Source organism: Lepisma saccharinum, chromosome 2 (assembly GCF_977018435.1).
Source record: "Lepisma saccharinum chromosome 2, izLepSacc3.1, whole genome shotgun sequence".
Lineage (NCBI taxonomy): Eukaryota > Metazoa > Arthropoda > Insecta > Zygentoma > Lepismatidae > Lepisma > Lepisma saccharinum.
The window spans coordinates 41,347,485-41,367,594 of NC_139230.1; the positions used below are offsets into that span (position 1 = coordinate 41,347,485).

Here is a 20,110-nt window from a genome sequence, read left to right on the forward strand (position 1 = left end):
GCCTTTGGAAAGTTACACCTATTTTGAGAAATCCATTTTTCTTTCTTTTCTTTGAGATCTTGAAGAAATATATATATACATATACATGTAACTGAAGGATTGATTCCTCAACATTTACATGAAACTCACTATACAAAGATGTAGTTGGTGTTGGAAAAATAAGCAAATGCAGATTTGCATTAATGGTTCAATGTGCTTAAGATTTTGTTTTATGTTTAATTATGATATATTGTTTCATATTAGTATCTACACTTCAGATTATTAAGTGGTATGTTTCTGAGAATTTATCAATATGTAATTTATATTTACTTTGAGTTGTATAAAGTGCAAAATTGAAATAAACCTTTCAATTGATACATAAATGTCACTAATATATAATAATAATGGATAAATGTAATTTGTTGTTTATCATTATACACAGAATGTTACAGAATTTAAACTCTAATTTCACTAACTTGAAAAAAAAATTCTTACTTTTTTTACTTTGGTTGAATTCAGGAACTTCGTTCACGTGACAGGGATTCCAACACCTATAATAGAAAATATAGACTTAATAGTCAATAGTAGTAGCCCCTTCCTGCCAAGAGAAGTAGAACACACTTAAAAAAGTCTAACAGAATCACACTATCAAGTATAGATTAAGGTAAACAAATTTCCTGAAAATTTTCTAGTGGAGTTGGGAGATATAATTTTGAATTCAATACCAGATACTGGTATTTTTCAGATTTTCAGTCTGGGTACATTATGAGGTCCATAAAAATGCCATGTGCTAATATTGCAGTCTGATTATCCTGTAAATTATGCATAAATTTATAAATTTTGCACCAACATTGCGTGGAAAGAGTGTATTTCACAACTTCGTATTTTTTCACTAGTGTCTTTTATACCCCAAACATGAATTAATGATAGCTTTTTTTATATTGTGATGATATCATATGTCTTACAATATTTTGAAACAAAACTCTTGTAAATTGATCTAGTATAATATTAAAATATTCTGAACAACTTTTAATTTACACAATTTTCAATCGTTATAATTGGTATCAGTTGAGTTTAAAGTGTGGTACCTTGTATGGCTCATAAAAATGCCACATGCTTGTGCCCTAATATGGTGTTTCTCTCAGTTTGTATCTATGACTGAAGCTGCAGCCTACAACAGTTTTCATGGTTGTTACTGACATTTTTATCTTGTCTAGAAGTGAAAAAAGTTTTAAAAGCCTGACCGGCCAAAGAATAAACTTCAGGAACCTCAAAAAGCAGATAAGTCCAAAAAATTACTTTCTTGTAAATATGTAAACTCCGTACCAGCTAACTGTAGACCAGGCGAACGAGAATAAGTCTCTGTGCAAGTAGTGAAGCGAGACTGCTCCACCAATGAACAGTGAAAGAAATGGGATTCTGTAATGCGTGATGGGAGTTACCCGAATTCCTCCTTCGTTATGCAGCATTGCAAACTTTTGAAAAGGATAATACTGAATGCACATGGCAAACGGACCATATTTTTGTCTTCAGGTCCGTACGATTGGTTTAAGAATTTCTTAGGGAAATACTAGGGATAAAACTGCAAGAGCAAATTTTGACAAGCCGTGCATTTAGCATACAGACTAAGGTCTGGACCATACGTCCGTACATGAGCTGTGAGGACCGTACGGTTGGCAATGCTGTGGTTTCGCCACTTGATTTTCCTCCTCTGCCAATATGTGCAGCCCTGCTCTACAGTTAGCTGGGACAGGGTATATATTTTTTTGCTCTATAGACTCATGTGATGAAGTGGTATTTTGCTCTCATGACCATTTGTAAACCTCGTGACCTCACACACATTTGTGACCTCTATTGAAAAGTATAGGTTTCAAACCTTTATTTTCTATATTCCTATGATTCACTATTAATAAACATCAAGACTGCCAGTGTTTCGTCTCAATTCTCATGATCAGGGAACAGATTTACATGTAGTAAAATTGTGCTAAATATGTAAATATATATATTTAGTTATTTTTATCAAAATATGGAGTTAAATATGGGTTATAACACCATTAAGCCTTGTTTCCATGATTATGAAAAACTAAATGCTTGGTCAGCATATTTAGTTTTTCTTAAATATGGGGTTAAAATTGTAAAAATGTAATTTTATAATAATGCAAGAAACAACACAAGCTACATAAAATACAGTAAACTTGACATAAATTGTAGAAGAACACAGAATGTGTTTTCATTTTTGGTTTCCAATGCTCTTTCTTAACAAAATTTTTGTAAGTGTTCGAATGTGAATTTTCTTCTGTTGTCTCATATGATGAATTTATGTTGACTAAAACAAGAAATTATGGGAGTGTATTTCAAATTCGCAATGTCAGCTGGAGTTAAGTGCAAGTTTATCTTCACACTTGAATCACCATGTAGCACTATATGAACCAGTATGAATTTCTTCATATTCTGGGTTCTTAGAAAGAATGTTTACCACAACCAGGAGCCAATGCTTGAGCCTTCATTCTATTTTGTTGACAACAATTGTAAATAAACAGGAATTTCAAATGTGTTCCAATAGCAAAAACACAGTTAGGAGGCATAAATTAATTTTAAAAAATATTATTGTTCATATGACAGAAAACTTGCAATTAACACAATTTGAGGATATAAAAATGTCATAAACATTTGTTTCTTTAACGTCGCTTCAGACTTTGTCAGTAATTCGCAAGAAATTCACCCAACTCTTTCGGTTACAGAGGGACATGTAGTTATTGCACCAGTATGGAGTATATGTTGAGAAATGTTCTGAAATATGGAAATAAATGTAAAAATAAATAAAATATGTAAAATATGAGCCAAAAAATAATATAAGATCAAATATGGAAAATAAAACTGAAGTTTCCGAGTCTACATGCCATGATGCGCAAACACAATACATAATATAACTGCTTTCAGCTTCATACATAAATATGTATTTACATATAAATCTGTTCCCTACAGTCATGATGGCTGAATTTAAAATATCTGTGCCAGACAGGAATACATTCATGATTAATGTGGCTTTCATGTATTTATATTTTACATTTTTCTTATATGCCACTTTTCTGCCTCTGTGGGCTAGTTCTGAAAATGTGGAAAAAATTATGAAATGGATAAACGAACATATATAGAGTAGTAGATCATCAGTAGTATTTCTCTACTGTAAGTGATTTTGTCAGGTCATTGAATGCTGAAATATCTAAAGAAAACATCACCCCCCTCATGATCGATTGGAAAAAACACTGGTGTATCTCAAAGTTGCAATAAATCTTTCTTTTTAATACAGTACAACTATACCATACTGTATGTGAAAGGTGCATCATAACTTGAATTGTCAATAGAATTAGTATAATTATGTGTGTGAAAATGGGTGTAAGTAGGAAGGTGAGAGCACTTTTCCTGGGTGAGAAGCTGAGGTGCAAACCATTAGGCCCAGATCAGCAGCTGTCACTGCATTGAAACAAATCATCAAGTTACCAGATATGTATTAATTTATCTGAGTGTTACTTAAAGAATCATCACATAAAATTATCTTAACAGCATTCTAAAAATCAACAATACAATATACTGTTGATCATTGATAGGTTGGTTGGTTCATTTATTTAACATCACTTATTTGTACCATTAGGTTAACCAAAAGGAGTAGGTGAGAGTACAATGGTAAAAGAGTGACAAGAAGTGTATGATGTCTTTGTTCAAGGTACAGTCATGTTCAAAAAATCTGTCACATGGATTTTTTCTAAGTCCAACGTCTTACGAAATTATGTTGGTAGCTCTGAAACAAGGAAGTGTTGTGAAATATACGATCCTTCAATCAGAGTGAAGTTCGATTCGGAGGAACAGGAGGCGTGACTCACGGTCTTGTCCACAGGAAGTTCAACCAATGCAGCATTTCCAAATATGAGATAACGTCCCCATTGGTTAAATATTGTTTCAATAATGCGAATCGGCAGAAAGATTGCGCAAAATTTTACTTTGTCGTTTTAATGCCTTTAATCCTTTCAAATTAATATTAAATTGTCCCAATTATAGTTCACAAGCTTAATATAATGTATTCATGTATGTGTTTGACAATCATATATCACTCATTAGAAAAATTATCACATTGTTTTCACTACGTGAGATGACATTTAATTTACATTTACGATAAAATAGTGGTTTGGGTGTAATAACAGTTTTCATTAATTAATTTAGAGATGCATTTTTATTTGTTGAGTTAATGATTAGATTAATTCGTTATTTCTCACGAAAAGAGGGAACCACAGCTGAAAGAAAATACACAACTTGTATTATTGAGGTCAAGAGTTCGTTTGAACATCACTTTTTGCACACGTAGGCTAATCACGACTCGGGATACATTTAAGTTGGAATCTGAAACATTATGCGACCTGACTGGAACTCGGAAAAGGACACACTGATTACAAGACGTCGATACATTACAACTTGGTCTGGCGAACACCAATAATAATGAGGGGTTGTGGGAGTGGGAGAGGGGTGACGGAAAGTAGAAAAATAAATAGTATTTTTGGTGGTATTTAATGTTATATTCATACACATACAAACCTAAGAAAATATTTATTTTGATACATGTGTGTGGGGTTGGGGAAGGTTTTATTTGACGTTCAGTAATAAAAACAATCAAATGAATGATGATTATCTTATAAATACCATATTTAATGTAAATTTGTTTTAAAAATGGGGGCGGGGAGCTGTTTGTTTTACGTTCAGTGCAGGATAACAAGTGGAGACACATAGTGGTTCGTATCTCACTTTAAACTGTAGGTCCAGGCCCCATTAGCCTATCTGTGTATAACGTGGATTTAGAATTCAGTAGAAAATAACGTCGATCTAGTATTTTGGATTTTAGATGCGTTGAGACCACTAAAATTTCCATTTCTTATAATAAGAAATTACAATTTTGAAAGAGAGAGAGTTAATTAATTAATTCAAATAGTAACAATCGGAACGAATAAAGTTAACGAAAAGTTTTTGCCACCGTGCGGATTTGAACCTACGACCATTAGAGTGACAACCCAGTGCGATAACCACTACCCCACGAGTTCGTTCCTTCTTACGGCATGATTATGAGTTAAGACCAATTCGTTCAATATGCATTAGAAATAAAATCCCCACCCGCCTCATTATAAACAACACACCCAAACGCTCCTTTGTAGCAAATGAAATAAAGGTGGTATGAATGTCACAAAACATTTAAACAAAATCTACTATTTACGACGCAATCGTTTTACATGGAAAGGCTACAGCTTCGAAAATTGAGATTGTGACGTGGCATCTTGTAGTGGTAGGGTAGATATTCGTATGGAAAGGTTCCAGTGTGCACTAGCCAGTAATTTCCGAGAAAAAAACTTCAATTTTTTTTATGATGGTAAAGTGGTGATAGGCTATCAGTAGAGCCCGGAAGTTTGGCAAAATGCCTCTTTTTATCTACTGGATATATTGATAAAATTTTTCTGAATATAGGCCTACGTTTTTTATGTTGTTTCGAATGTTTTAGAAGCCTTTTCATTTTGCCTATTTTGCCTATTTGGGACCCCACTGCCTATTTTTAATTATAATGCCTTTTTTTGCCTTTTTCAATGAAATTGGACCATTTTTTTTAAAAAAAAAGTGTGTATATAAATTATTTTTCTCCCAAAAAACGTTGTTGGCATTTATTTTTCTTCCGTTTATTATGTGAATAATTTTTGCTTTATTTAAGTAATATTGAACTCACGCATGTTTCAACATTGCTGAAGGAGAAAAGTGTGAGAGAAAAGTATTTCATGCTGAGTTAGGATATTGGCTTTCGGTTAACATTTCCTTGTGCATGATTGACTGCTGAAAACCTGTTGCAGAACATCTGCACAATTACGTCATCACGTCCAGCGTCCGTGTCAGGACGTTATTGACAAGAAACAGCACTAATGCCCAAGGTCCTTTGTGCATTCCAAAATCAAGTTCTCTATCAAGTTCTCTATCTTTAGTTTAGTTCTGCACTTTGGAGGGAAACGATCATGTATTTGTCATCATGCCGAAATTTAGTGTGCCATTAAGTGGTAAGCTACATGGTTACGTGCGTGAATTTGGTGAAAATTGAAATGCTCTTCCCAATGTAGATTTTAACATTTTGCCAGAAATTATAGATAAAAGTAAGCGACTTCCAAATGTGCCTTTTTTTGTTTATTTTGCCTTTTTTTCATTTTTAGTGCCTATTTTCCACATTATAAATGCCTTTTTGCCTGCCTATTTTAACGAAAATAAATGCCTGAACTTCCGGGCTCTAGCTATCAGTATTACACGCCGAAGATTATAAGTTTGACTTCTGTTCGATTACCCTATTATTATTATATATAGCAACTAAGTATTGTATTTAATTAATAATTGAAATAAATAAAAATGTTATATATTTTTTTAAAAAATAACACTCCTTTCTAATGATTTTCAATATTATTTTTGAAAATAATTTTTCAGAATATGTTTTTGAATTTCTCATCATTTTACTAGGATTTGCATAAAAATGATCCATGTGTCATATTCGAAGAAATGTCATGTACAGCGAAAGTTATAGATTTTTATTTTAGGGAAAATTATCAAGAAACAAAACAAATATATACTATTGACATCCTTTTGTGAATAGTATTTATTTTACATTATTTTTTGTTCACCATGCATAGTTGTATTTGTAAAGAGCATGAAAAACAATATATTCTCTACATTTTGCAAAGCAAATAATATACGAATTTTCGTAATAAGTAAAATGCAATAAATAATTTTTCGGTTTAATAAGAAATAAAAATCGCAGAGTTAACCGAACGGTGAATCGAACACAGAATTTTACAACCCATAAAATGCCTTGCAGCCTTTGCAATGAAGTGATGTAGATTCAAGTAATAAAATTTCATGCAAAATTGCACATCATAAGATTGTTCAAATATATTAAATCAGTGTGTCCATAAGTTATTATACTGTCAGCCATTTGGCACATCTCGTTACAAAATCTCAGCACATCACCATTCACTAGTTAATCGATTTGAATATTGATTCACTTCACAGTTCAATGTGCAACAATAGTTTCGACTCATATCACATGAGATGTAAACTCAATTCAATTCTCTCATTGTATGTAACGTTAACTTGTATGTTGAGCTCATGTAGAAATATCAATTATGAGCTCTAAGCTGAATTTGATGCTACAATCTCTTGATCAACTCTTGCATCTTGCTCCCATACATTCTACGTTCCTGTTTGCTCCAGGTCTACTGTTATCAAGTGTAGTACTCTACTGTGTCTCTCGGAAATCTACTCAAATTCAATGATTTCCTATTGAACACTTTCAGTAGGCCTAATGTGTAATTACAGTTGAGGAACTACAAGTGAAATATTCTCTTCAGTACTACATGTAATATTGAATGTAGTGTGTTTGACTTTGAATTTGAATTCAAAATTTTGGGTGCGGCAGCACTTAGGCTATTTTGCATCTGTCACTTTATACGGGGTCCAGCCCCTTACCAGAACTAAAATAACATAACTGTAATGTCGTGTTGCAACTAAAATATTAAAATATTCTGAATTCGGTTAAAAGTTGAGGCTGTAAAGGGGCACTAAGCACCCACAAGGACCAAACACAGGACAACACAGAAAATTATACTGGCATGGGGCCAGTCGCCAGAACCTTGTTCGTCTGCAAACTGAAATCCAGGGTGTACTACTTGGAAGCAACAATTGGGTGTACATACTTCGTGGAAGCTCATCCCTTACACCCTTGTAGTGTGTTTAGCTCAGCATGTTAGCTGTAAATATAACTTTTTATTCCTCCTCACTAACAACTTGTTTTTATATCTATTTAAAATTTAAACCAACCTCACTTCCATGTAGTACACCCTGAACTGCATTTTGCAGACTAACGAAGCTCTGGTGACTGGACCTACTGTTAGTATAATCTTTGTAGGACTGCGTGTGTGTTGTCCTTGTTTGTGCTGACTGTTTGTCGCTTTAGAGGCTCAGCTTTTAACCCAGGTAAGGATATTTTAGTTTTCAGACACGCTTTTATTTTTGTCATGATAAGGGGCTGGACCCCGTATAGCGTGACAGGTGTAAAATACCCTAAGTTTTCAGGCACACAAATTGTAATTCAAATTTAAAAAATCTTAACATAGATGTTTCAAAACACCTATTGATCTACTGAAACCAGTACAGTAGAGAAACTGCAAGTGAAATTAATTTATTCAGTAAAAAAAAAGGTAAAGTGTTCCCCTGTGCTTAGCACCACACCATGAAGGCGTATAGGGGGTGTGGGGGTAACGCCCCACACTTTGTTGATCCGGTCGAGAGTGGGGGTGATGTGATCAGCATCACGCCCCTGACCACCTTTACCCCCCCCCCAGGTACCCATGTTATTCGATGCTGGGTGGGCGCCGGGGCCACTTCCATCGTTAGAAAAGTTCCCGGATTTGAACCGGCCGGGGATCGAACCCGGGACCTTTAGCATGGTAGTCAGACACGTTACCGACTGAGCCACCGCGGCTCAGTATAATGTATAATATGTTAAATTTAATATTTTGGCCATAAATATTAATTTCATACCCCTTATTATTTTTTTGGTATTTATATCTTTTTGAAAATCTGAACACAGTAGATGTTTCAAAACCAGTGGCGATGCTACATAAAGGGCAACTAGGGCACTGCCCCACAACAATTTTAACATAAAAGAGACGATTGGTATATACGCGTAAATATTTTTTTTGTTTTTTCCCTCAACCCCTACGTTGCTGCAACCAGACTTACAGGGTATGCACCCTGTGCGAGGTTAATATATTTCTCCGTCCTGTTGAGAGAGTCTAATCTCGGCTCTGCCCCGGAGACGTGACGTCACCGACTGATCCAAACATTTACAGCATAGGCAAGGGACGGTCCCCTCACAATGGAAAAGCGCAAAATTCATAGCCGTCTCTGGGCAGTGAACGAGGTGCCCTGCCCATTCATGTTTGCCTCCTTCACCGTTCAAACGCTTGGCAGGCAGTTCATTCGTTCCGCCAGCCTGCAGCAATAAGATATAAAAGAATCCCTCGAATGCTTTTCTTCGCGCTTGTTCCGGCGACCTGAAAAGTTGACAACACTTTTTATTGCACAAACTAGTCCCTCGTATTTTTAAAAAGATCCTCCTTTCTTCCCATTGTAATACGGATTTGGATTTGAGTTAGTGTGTGAGTTTGCGTTGCGTTCCGTCTGTGCGTATTGGTCGCTTATGAAATAATTAGTTTTTCGCGATTTTATAGTTACTGTACGTGTTTATTTATTTGTGTAATTGTGTCTGTGTTCCAGCAACTTGACATGCAGAATATCTTCGTAAGTATAAACGAACTTTTTAGGGGTACATGGCCAATGTAAAGTGTTGTAACTGAACTTAATGCTGCATCATCTTCCTACTTAGTCATTGATATTAGTGGATACTTGGTGAATATGACATTGAATCATGTAGAAACTTTAATATCTACGCCTTTCAATTCATTGACAATGGAAGAGAAACTGCAGTGTAACATTTTTCTAATCATTCCAGTATCTACCCAAAGTTTAGTTACTGCAAGCGTATAGGGTTCCGACGTCAGTATTCGAGTTTTTTTTTTTATTATTTATGTAATTTGTTCCATATGTTGCTGATTTTTCGTATTCCTACGTAGTGAGTATTTAATGCTCTTTGGAGAGATATCTTGATCAGAATGTTAATTTTATTCCAAATTGTTCGAACAATTTACTTACTCCATATCAAGAAACTCCCCTCAAAAACCTTAAAGAGGAATATAGAGGTAAACTGCCCCCCCCCCTCCCCACCCAAAAGAAAAATGTGCCCTGCCTGACTGAAAAGGCACGCACTGCCCCTGTTCAAAACACCTATTGATCTACTGAAAACAGTAGACAAAAGTTTCATTGAGTAAGTAGAAAAGAGTCATGAAATAATACCCAAACAAGTCAACCATTATGAATTAATGTTACATACTTTTTTTTATTTCACTCTCCAAAACCTAGGAGCTCGAAATAATACATGGCATGCGATTTACTAGACAGTCTGCTTTTCTGTGATTGATTCGTCGTGCCCAGTCGGGGATTACTTCCGTTCAAGGTAAAAGGGGAAGGGGAAGAAATCCACCACAGTTAGAGGGCTGCATAGTCTGCCTTTTACCTACTCACAGCCCACTTGCCCGCGAGGACAGGTATACCTGCTCGCCTGCCCACGGCAACGAGTCGACTTGCGTCTTTACCCGGGTTCTTGGTCTTCAAGGCGCTCTGCGCTTACAAGGTAACTGGGCATTCAACAAGACCCGGGCGCCTGCAAAACCTGCTGGAAGGAAACAGCCCTCCGGCAGCGTGTCGCTCCAGGTGTTTCATCACCACGCGGACAGCTACAGCCAGTGTTGCCTACTTACGTAGCTTCTAAATCCTACGAAGTCCTAGGAGGAGCTCTCTCCTCCAAGGAGAATTTATATACTTAGCAATTTCAGTTCAGCGTAAGCAGTTTTTATCTTATTGCCAGGAAATGCACGCAGTATTACAGCTTCATTTATCTAAATGAATGATCGAGCAAACAAAAATCTCCTCACTGAAAACTAATTGTTTTTCATTGCATGGTGCCTTAACCAGGCATGCAGTGGCACAACCAGAGGGGGTAGGGTGCATTGCTCACAACCTTGGACGGAAATTAAGTCTAGCGGAGGGGTCAGGGTAGGGGTCAAACATTAAAGTACAAGAAAAAACAGGCTAGCAGAATTTAAGAGTAGCAGGGCGAAAGGGTACTCAAGATGGAATTAATTTTCATATTTTTCTTGCATTTTCATTCCAGACGGCCAACGGCACCTGCAGGGGGGGGGGGATGGAGGGGTAATTGCAACCCCTTGATTTCAAATTTTACGAAAGTAGAAATATGTTATAAAATATTATACACTCTCATCAAATTCAATGCCGTAGCAAACGTCGTCTGCAAAACTTTTATACTCACTCACGTAAGTTTTTTAACTTTTTTTTTATTTTTTAAGAAGCTTGTTAGTATGATAAAAATATGCACCAGTGAAACAGAAAGTAAAATTCGTGTGGGTAATAATATGTCTGACAAATTTATAATTCATGATGGGTTAAAACAAGGAGATGCATTATCTCCATTGCTCTTTAATTTTGCCTTAGAATATGCTGTAAGGAAGGTAAAAGAAACTAAAGAAGGACTAAAATTAAATGGTGTGACTCAGTTGTTAGCATATGCAGATGATGTAGACTTACTGGGGGATGATATAAATACGATTAAGAATAATGCTAAAATATTTTTCAAAACTGCTAAAGAGATAGGTTTGGAAGTTAACAAAGAGAAAACTAAATATATGCTTACAGGCCGAAACCAAGTGTTAGGTAATAATCAAAATCTAATTATTGATAACAACTCGTTTGAACCAGTTTCCAAATTCAAATACTTAGGAGTAATATTAACAAATGAAAATTATATTAAAGAGGAAATAAAAAGTAGGCTTAATTCAGGAAATGCATGTTACTTCTCTCTTCATAAACTTTTGTCTTCTCGTTTAATATCCAAGAAACTAAAAGTTAAAATATACAAAACAGTAATTTTGCCTGTAGTATTATATGGGTGTGAAACTTGGTCCCTTACATTGAAAGAGGAACATAAATTGAGAGTATTTGAAAATAAGATCCTTAGGAAAATCTTTGGACCTAAAAGGGATGAGGAGACAGGTGAGTGGAGAAGGTTACATAATTCAGAACTACATAATTTGTATTCATGTCCAGATATTATTAGAATAATTAAATCAAGAAGACTTAGGTGGGCAGGCCATGTGGCACGAATGGGAGAGGAAAGAGGAGTTTACAGGATTCTTGTTGGGAAACCAGATGGTAAGAGACCTGTAGGAAGGCCAAGACGAAGATGGAGGGACAACGTTGAGATGGACCTAAAGGAAATCGGTAGGGATGGAAAAGAGTATATAGAACTTGCTCAAGTTAGGGACAGATGGAAGGCCTGTGTTGCTGCAGCCATGAACCCTCGGGTTTAAGAAGGCTAGAGAGTTAGTTAGTTAGTTGGCATTCATCTCCAGTCAAGATAACCTAAGGCAGAGAAATTAAAAAAAATACAAAATATCCTTTTGTCCTCCTCCGTAGTCGAGCGGGTTAAGGCGTTCACTCGTCTTGAGATCGTTCGCTGCGGGACGGCGTAGGTTCGAATCCGGCTCTGGTCGGAATTTATTCGGCCTGCGTATAGGGCTGGTGGCAACCCACCATCGTGAGGAAATTGGGGAGCTCCGAGTGAGTGAGCGTAATCCGGTCGAGAAGACCTACTATAACGGCTGGGGATACGTCGGGCTGACCACCCGACTATTCCAATACTGGTTGAAGATCTCCACGCTTAGAGGTGACGAAGGAAAGCGGGGGAGGGAGATCGGCAGTCGGTAGGTATGCCTAGGCCCTTCATGGGCTGTTGCGCAACGGATTATTATTATTATTATTATTATTATTATTATTATTATTATGATGATAAATGCATTCCGAATGTACATACATATGGCATGTAAAATTTCCATCTACAATATTTTCTTTTCACATGGAGCGACGTATTACATAATCAATTCATCCAACTCGTAACAAACCAACATAAATAGCAAATAATATCACGGGCCGCCATAGCATTCTCTGTTTTAAAACTTTTCTCACTTAGATCGTTCGGCGCTCAGGCGCCCTGTTTCGGGAATAGTTTCCAGCATATTCCTCCATTACCTTGAGAAAGATTCACTGAGTGAGGTTAACAATGATATCAAATATTTTTGTAGATATGTTGATGACATCTTGATTATCGGGAAAAAAGAAAATTTGGATTGTATTTTCGAAATTATGGGAGGACAGGACGATAGAATAAAATTCACATGTGAGGTAGAAAATGAAGGAGTAATCAACTACTTGGATTTGAGGATTGAACGGGTTAATGGCAGTGTTCGAACCGGGGTTTACCACAAAAAGTTAGCAGGGGACAGATTTATCCACCGAGATTCTGAACACTCAAAAAGAATTAAGAATAATATATACATGAACTTCTACATTCGGGCTGGGAGACTTTGTAGTTGTAGGGAGGAGAGAGAGAAAGAAGAAAATTGGATTATGAGGGTAGGGTTAAGAAACGGTTATAAAGTAGAGGAAATGAGGAGAATAAAGAGGGGGGCTCTTAAAGTCTTGAATAATGAAGGTAGAAAGAAGGGGATAAGTAAGAATAACGAGGTAGGGGAAATAGTATACAAATACGTCGGCATCCCGTATGTAAAAGGGGTATCCGAAAAGTTTGACAAAATTCTAAAAGGCTTCAGGATAAAAGGGGGAATGAGAGCTCCCCGAAATATCGAGAAATTTTTTACTGAATATAAAAAGGATGGAAAAGGGCGAAAAGATGTCAGAGACGAGAAGGGCGTATATAAGATTACCTGTTCCTGTAATAAAGCGTACATTGGACAAACTGGAAGAAGCATGGGAACCCGTTGGGACGAGCATGACAAGGATATCAGGGAACTATCCCCGAAAACTGGGCTTTCTGAACATATTTTAGAATTTAACCATACGGTTGATAAAAGAGAGGTTGTAAAAAGGGTACATAAACAACCTGATTTGAACGTTCACGAGGCCGCAAATATTTGTGTTGATAGAGGGAAAAAATTAAACAGAGACGACGGTAACCTGAACGAAGCCTGGATTCACATGTTTAAGCGATGGGGAAATAATAGGAGTGAATCTGTTAAATTCCATGTCACGCCGGAAGTGGCCCGTGCTGCTTCTGAGTCTGTGGAGTTTTCATTGGAAGGAATGTAGCATTTGTATGCCACTACAGCCAATCCTTCAATATGGTAGTACGGGCACTCATCATTTAGATTTATTTCTTAGCCTACATGGCATTTTTAACTTCAGGTATTTTTAATTCCATATCCTATCACCCCCTTTTAACCTAATCCTGGATTTCTTATGTTCTTGACGAAGTATTTTAAATACTGATAAGTGACCTGAAGAAGCGAAGCGTAGCTTCGTGAAACGTCGTCTGCAAAACTTTTATACTCACTCACGTAAGTTTTTTAACTTTTTTTTTATTTTTTATATATTTTAGTGAGTAAACGCACAGTTTTCCATAATGGTTACAAGCTTCTTAGGTATTCCAAACTCTACTAATATATTATATAATTTATCTCTTTTGACCGAATCATATGCTTTTTTGAAATTAATGAATAGCTGATGGACATTTTGATTATATTCCCACTTTTATCATGCACTTTCTTTCTTTCAAAAACAGTTTGTGTGCTTGTTTTCCATTATTAGCTAATGTGAAATTGACGTGTTGAAAAAAAATATTTCTAATCCTCTGTTTCAACACAAATACGTGAGAATGGACTTCTACCCCCTCTTTGCGTGCCCTTTTTGCGTGATTTATGAGGATAATAATGCCTTTCATGCTACTTTATTACTATTATTGTGATTGTTGTTGTTGGCACGTTTATCCAAGCACTTGAAACCCCCCTCCCCAAACGAGGGTAACGGCAATGCCCCTGGCTGGCTACGGCCCTGGTTTTCGCAGTAGAACAGTGTGTTGTTCGACTCGCCACCTCGGCGTCGAACGTGACATGTTTCAGTCCTGCCCTATATCACTATATATACGTATATTGGTTGTTTACGACATATACTTATGGACCCAGTGCCACGGAAAACCTATTTCAATGTGTGTGGGGGGGGGGGGGTAGCAACATTCGTAAATCTCATTTCATTGGTGATGTGGCTTACGAAGCTTTGAGTTCCCTTTTTTAAGTAGTGAAAATCTATTGCAGTTGGCAACACCGCAGAATGGTGTGGGCCCGGTGCAGTTTCTACTCGAAGCAACTACGTCATGCAGAGGGAGGGGTCTGCAGTTGATGGAAAGAACGAACTGAGACCTACTAGGTATCGTAAGACTGCGGGTACCCGGCGGGTCTACAATGCCTGCCAGGAACGATCTGGGCAGGTGGTCAGACAAGCTGCTCAAGCGAGGGTGTTGCGCAGGTTGCATGGCATTTCAGGAGCGATGTCTCGCGAACGGGTCTGCTCCAGGTCTTGTGCAGGCCTCTGACCACAGTACCATGGCGTATGAAGTAACATGTTCACAGGCATCCAATACAACTGATAAGGGTTCACCTGACCTTGGAAGTGTTGGAAACACGTTTCACGCTGGCTTCCAGAATGCTGTGGCTAAATCTGGAACTATCGGTGGAATAAGAAATAGTTTCTAACATTTAACAATGACATTTCGCATTTACAAAATATGAGATATGTTGACTTTGATTTGTTTATTATAGTAGACGGTAGAGAATTACTTACCACGAAAGTCAAGTTCTAAATTGCAGACATCAAAATGTACTCCAGGTTGTAAAATACATTTGTGATAGACAGCAGATAGGTTAATAAGGTTTACAAGATTTACTAACAACTCTTAAGACAAACGTTCAACAAAGGTTATTGAGTGAGAAAATGGGAAATTGTTAAAAATAGAAGCCTAGTTGAGTGAAGATCGAAGGTTCGAATCTCTTATAGAACCGGCTATTTTTTTACACTAATTTTTGGTGCGTAATATATTTAATGTATTGTCGACATTTATAAGAAACAAAATATGAAAACTCTCTTCCTCCGTAGCGGTGCGGTCTAACACTCTGTGCTTTGGACTCCGACTGCAGCGGGACAGCATGGATTTGAGTCGTCCTGGGTTCTCGGCCTGTTATCTGTATAGGACCGGTGGCAACCCACCATCGTGAGGAAATTGGGGAGCTACGAGTGACTGGTGTAACCTGGTTTCAGATATCTTCTATAACGGCTGAGGGTTCGACGTGCTGACCAACATCACCTCGTTGCCAGTTGAAGATAACTCTAGGTAGGATTGTGGAAGGGAGACTGACAGTCGGGAGATAGCCCATGGCCCTTCGAGGTTTTAAAATATGAAAACTATTCCTTCCGTAAATCTAATTTCTCGTCATTGTCACGTGAGATTTCTTTTCAGTATGACTCCTGAAATACTAATTAGTTCCTAAGTAGGATAATGAGATGGACAGAGAGATATTAAATTATGAGTTCACTGTTTAAAAAATTAGCATTAACACATTTTTATATTCACATACCTCTTTACAAATTCCTGAGCACGTCACTACAAATGAACCAATCTAGTGCACACTAGAGCCTTGGCTTATCGATACCTATGGGGTATCCTACAATTACAGTCAAACCACAACCTCAAATCTCGAAGCTGTAGCCTTTCCATGTAAAACGATTGCGTCGTAAATATAGTAGATTTTGCTTAAATGTTTTGTGACATTCATACCACCTTTATTTCATTTGCTACAACGGAGCGTTTGGGTGTGTTGTTTATAAAGAGGCGGGTGGGGATTATATTTCTAATGCATATTGAACGAATTGGTTTTAACTCATAATCATGCCGTAAGAAGGAACGAAATCGTGGGGTAGTGGTTATCGCACTGGGTTGTCACTTTAATGGTCGTAGGTTCAAATCCGCATGGTGGCAAAAACTTTTCGTTAACTTTATTCGTTCCCATTGTTACTATTTGAATTAATTAATTAACTCTCTCTCTTTCAAAATGGTAATATGAGGACAGGTTTATTATTATAAGAATTGGAAATGTTAGTGGTCTCAACGCATCTAAAATCCAAAATACTAGATCGACGTTATTTAATACTGAATTCTAAATCCACGTTATACACAGATAGGCTAATGGGGCCTGGACCTACAGTTTAAAGTGAGATACGAACCACTATGTGTCTCCACTTGTTATCCTGCACTGAACGTAAAACAAACAGCTCCCCGCCCCCATTTTTAAAACAAATTTACATTAAATATGGTATTTATAAGATAATCATCATTGATTTGATTGTTTTTATTACTGAACGTCAAATAAAACATTTTCCACAATCACCTCTTCGTCCCATCTCTCCCAATATTTTTCTGTCCCTCTCTTTTCCACCTTCCCCAACCCCACACATATGTATCAAAATAAATATTTTCTTAGGTTTGTATGTGTATGAATATAACATTAAATACCACCAAAAATACTATTTATTTTTCTACTTTCCGTCACCCCTCTCCCACTCCCACAACCCCTCATTATTATTGGTGTTCGCCAGACCAAGTGGTAATGTATCGACGTATTGTAATCAGTGTGTCCTTTTCCGAGTTCCAGTCAGGTCGCATAATGTTTCAGATTCCAATTTAAATGTATCCCGAGTCGTGATTAGCCTATGTGTGCAAAAAGTGATGTTCAAACGAACTCTTGACCTCAATAATACAAGTTGTGTATTTTCTTTCAGCTGTGGTTCCCTCTTTTCGTGAGAAATAACGAATTAATCTAATCATTAACTCAACAAATAAAAATGCATCTCTAAATTAATTAATGAAAACTGTTATTACACCCAAACCACTATTTTATCGTAAATGTAAATTAAATGTCATCTCACGTAGTGAAAACAATGTGAAAATTGTTCTAATGAGTGATATATGATTGTCAAACACATACATGAATACATTATATTAAGCTTGTGAACTATAATTGGGACAATTTAATATTAATTTGAAAGGATTAAAGGCATTAAAACGACAAAGTAAAATTTTGCGCAATCTTTCTGCCGATTCGCATTATTGAAACAAAATTTAACCAATGGGGACGTTATCTCATATTTGGAAATGCTGCATTGGTTGAACTTCCTGTGGACAAGACCGTGAGTCACGCCTCCTGTTCCTCCGAATCGAACTTCACTCTGATTGGAGGATCGTAAATTTCACAACACTTCCTTGTTCAGAGCTACCAACATAATTTCGTAAGACGTTGGTCTTAGAAAAAATCCATGTGACAGATTTTTTGAACATGACTGTACCATCCCAGAATTCGCCTCATGAGACTGGTAAAATCATGGAAAATCTTCAATCTGCATGTCTGTTTATGGGATTTGAACCTGCAGTTTTTTTAACATTATTACATTACTCATTGAATCATCGATAATGATGATATTTGCTTTATTTTACTTCGGCTTTTGTGACACTTTTGGCTAATTGGCAAAAATGGGGATGGGTGATGACATGATGTTTTGTTTGGGGAAAATAGAGCTGTACAAAATATTTGATATCTTGTCAACAAAGGGACCAAGGAAGATGTTTTCTAAAAAGGGAAGAAAAGGGAAAGTAAGCTGAAAAACTAGTCAATAAAGAGAGCAGAAAGGATTTTTTTTTTAAAGAAAAGGGAAAAATAGTCCTAACCATTTAATCTTGTTAGTGGAAGATAATTTTCAAATTCCCTTTAAAATCCAGTATCTAATTACCACCACCACTACTATTGTTATTTCTGAAACACTTGGTTCAGATCGCCCCTGAAATATATTTCTAGATACATTCCTGGACAATATTACTTCTGGAATTAGCTTGGTTTCTGGGATTTTCACTTGGTCTTCCAGGGGAATTCAAAATTGGTTGTTCACTTGGTCTTCCAGGATAATTCAAAATTGGTTGTTCACTTGGTCTTCCAGGGGAATTCAAAATTGGTTGAGTGTTCCTTGCAATTCCACTGGGCCCAGGAGCATCCCAATTGTTCTCTGGATCTGAAGAAAATCAAAATGGAAAAATTTATCTTTTGAAAACTTAGCAAAGCTACAGTACGTTTTGCATATGCTGTTAATTTCTGTACAAGGAAATGTTTAGGGCTGAGCTGATACTGATGTCAATGTATCTGTATCAGAAAGTATCGGTTGAAATTTATTTACCGATACCTGCCAATACTTTTCTGGTATCTTGATCTTTCACAGAGTTGCAAAAATATAGTGCAACACTTTTACAGGGTCTAATTAACCTGGATAACATGCAAAATTCAAAGTATTTTTATTATTTTGCACAAGTTTTGTGTGAAATAACTGAATTTTGTGATAATATGACCCGTAATTTAATATTCTGATGTAATCCTAAAATCATTTAAAGCAAAAATCTTGGTAAATTGATGCAAAAAATTAGAACTTACACACTAATATCGATCTATATTTTGAACAATTTTTAATTGTTATACATCTCAATCATTGATGGGAATCTGTATCAGTTCAAAGTGCTACCAGCTCAGCCATACAGACTTTATCTATTAAAAACAACATTTAAACATAGTGTTATCTTGAATTCAGTTACATGTATTTATTTCCTAAATGCATAAATCTATGGAGTCTATAAATGCTTCTTGAGCTACACATTTATGGTACTCCCATACAACAGTATACTTTCACATTGTGGTTCGTCAGTGCCAAAAAGGGAAACCATGTGGGATGCAAACCCATCCATGGACACTAAAGCTGTGAATAATATTCATTATATGCCGTTTAAGTTGTAATGATCATGCACACATGTGGTGTCCTGCAGACAGCAAAAACTCTTGTGTTTTAAATAGCTGTAAGGGTGTTATGTTTAGTGTCTTTTTTATCCCCTTGAGTAACTCGAATGGATCACAAAAGTATGGGTAGTGATTGGTTTAATAACTGGAGAGAGTTACACCCCTGAAGGGAAACAACAGGAATTGTACTGTGTGGAAGTGTGAACGGAGGTTTTCCTCCCCTAATCTATCAGGGTGGTATGATGGCCAAGTGTATTACCCATCATCAGCTGAAAGTACAAGTGATCTCAACTTCAAGCAATTTTGCTTTGAGTTGATTCCCAACTTGTTTATATGGATGACCAACATAAGGCTCACTGGTCTCATTCACTCCTAGAACTGTGCCAGATAACCTGGTCATCTTAGGGCATTTACTTCAAAATGGATTGTAACAATCTAATCCAAACTGTAGACAAAGAGGATCATGAGTGTGTTTTGATACTTGGCAATGAGTAATGAGAATGGTACTGCTGAGGTAGGAACTTATAAAAGAAACACATGTGTTCAATTCTCATGTAAGATTGATATATTTTCATTTTTACCTTCTATTCCTCTTCTTGGGCCATAGTCAGTGTGGTATTTGTAGGGGGGAACTGCATGATAAATTTTATCCATGCGAATTTTTTAAATACCACACTGGCCATAGTAGATATAAA

The 20,110-nt window shown here is 36.6% G+C and overlaps 1 protein-coding gene across 1 annotated transcript in view; it reads right to left on the minus strand.

Moving 5' to 3' along the window:
- The window catches only part of LOC145984415 (uncharacterized), a 53,078-nt gene that overhangs the window by 11,530 nt on the left and 21,438 nt on the right, over positions 1–20,110 (minus strand). Inside the window, exons 4-5 of the mRNA XM_083118079.1 lie at positions 18,457–18,645; positions 475–530 (exon numbers count right to left, since the gene is read on the minus strand). Coding sequence (XP_082974205.1) covers positions 508–530; positions 18,457–18,645 — 212 coding nt within the window. The 3' untranslated portion in view covers positions 475–507. The remainder of the gene's footprint in view (positions 1–474; positions 531–18,456; positions 18,646–20,110) is intronic.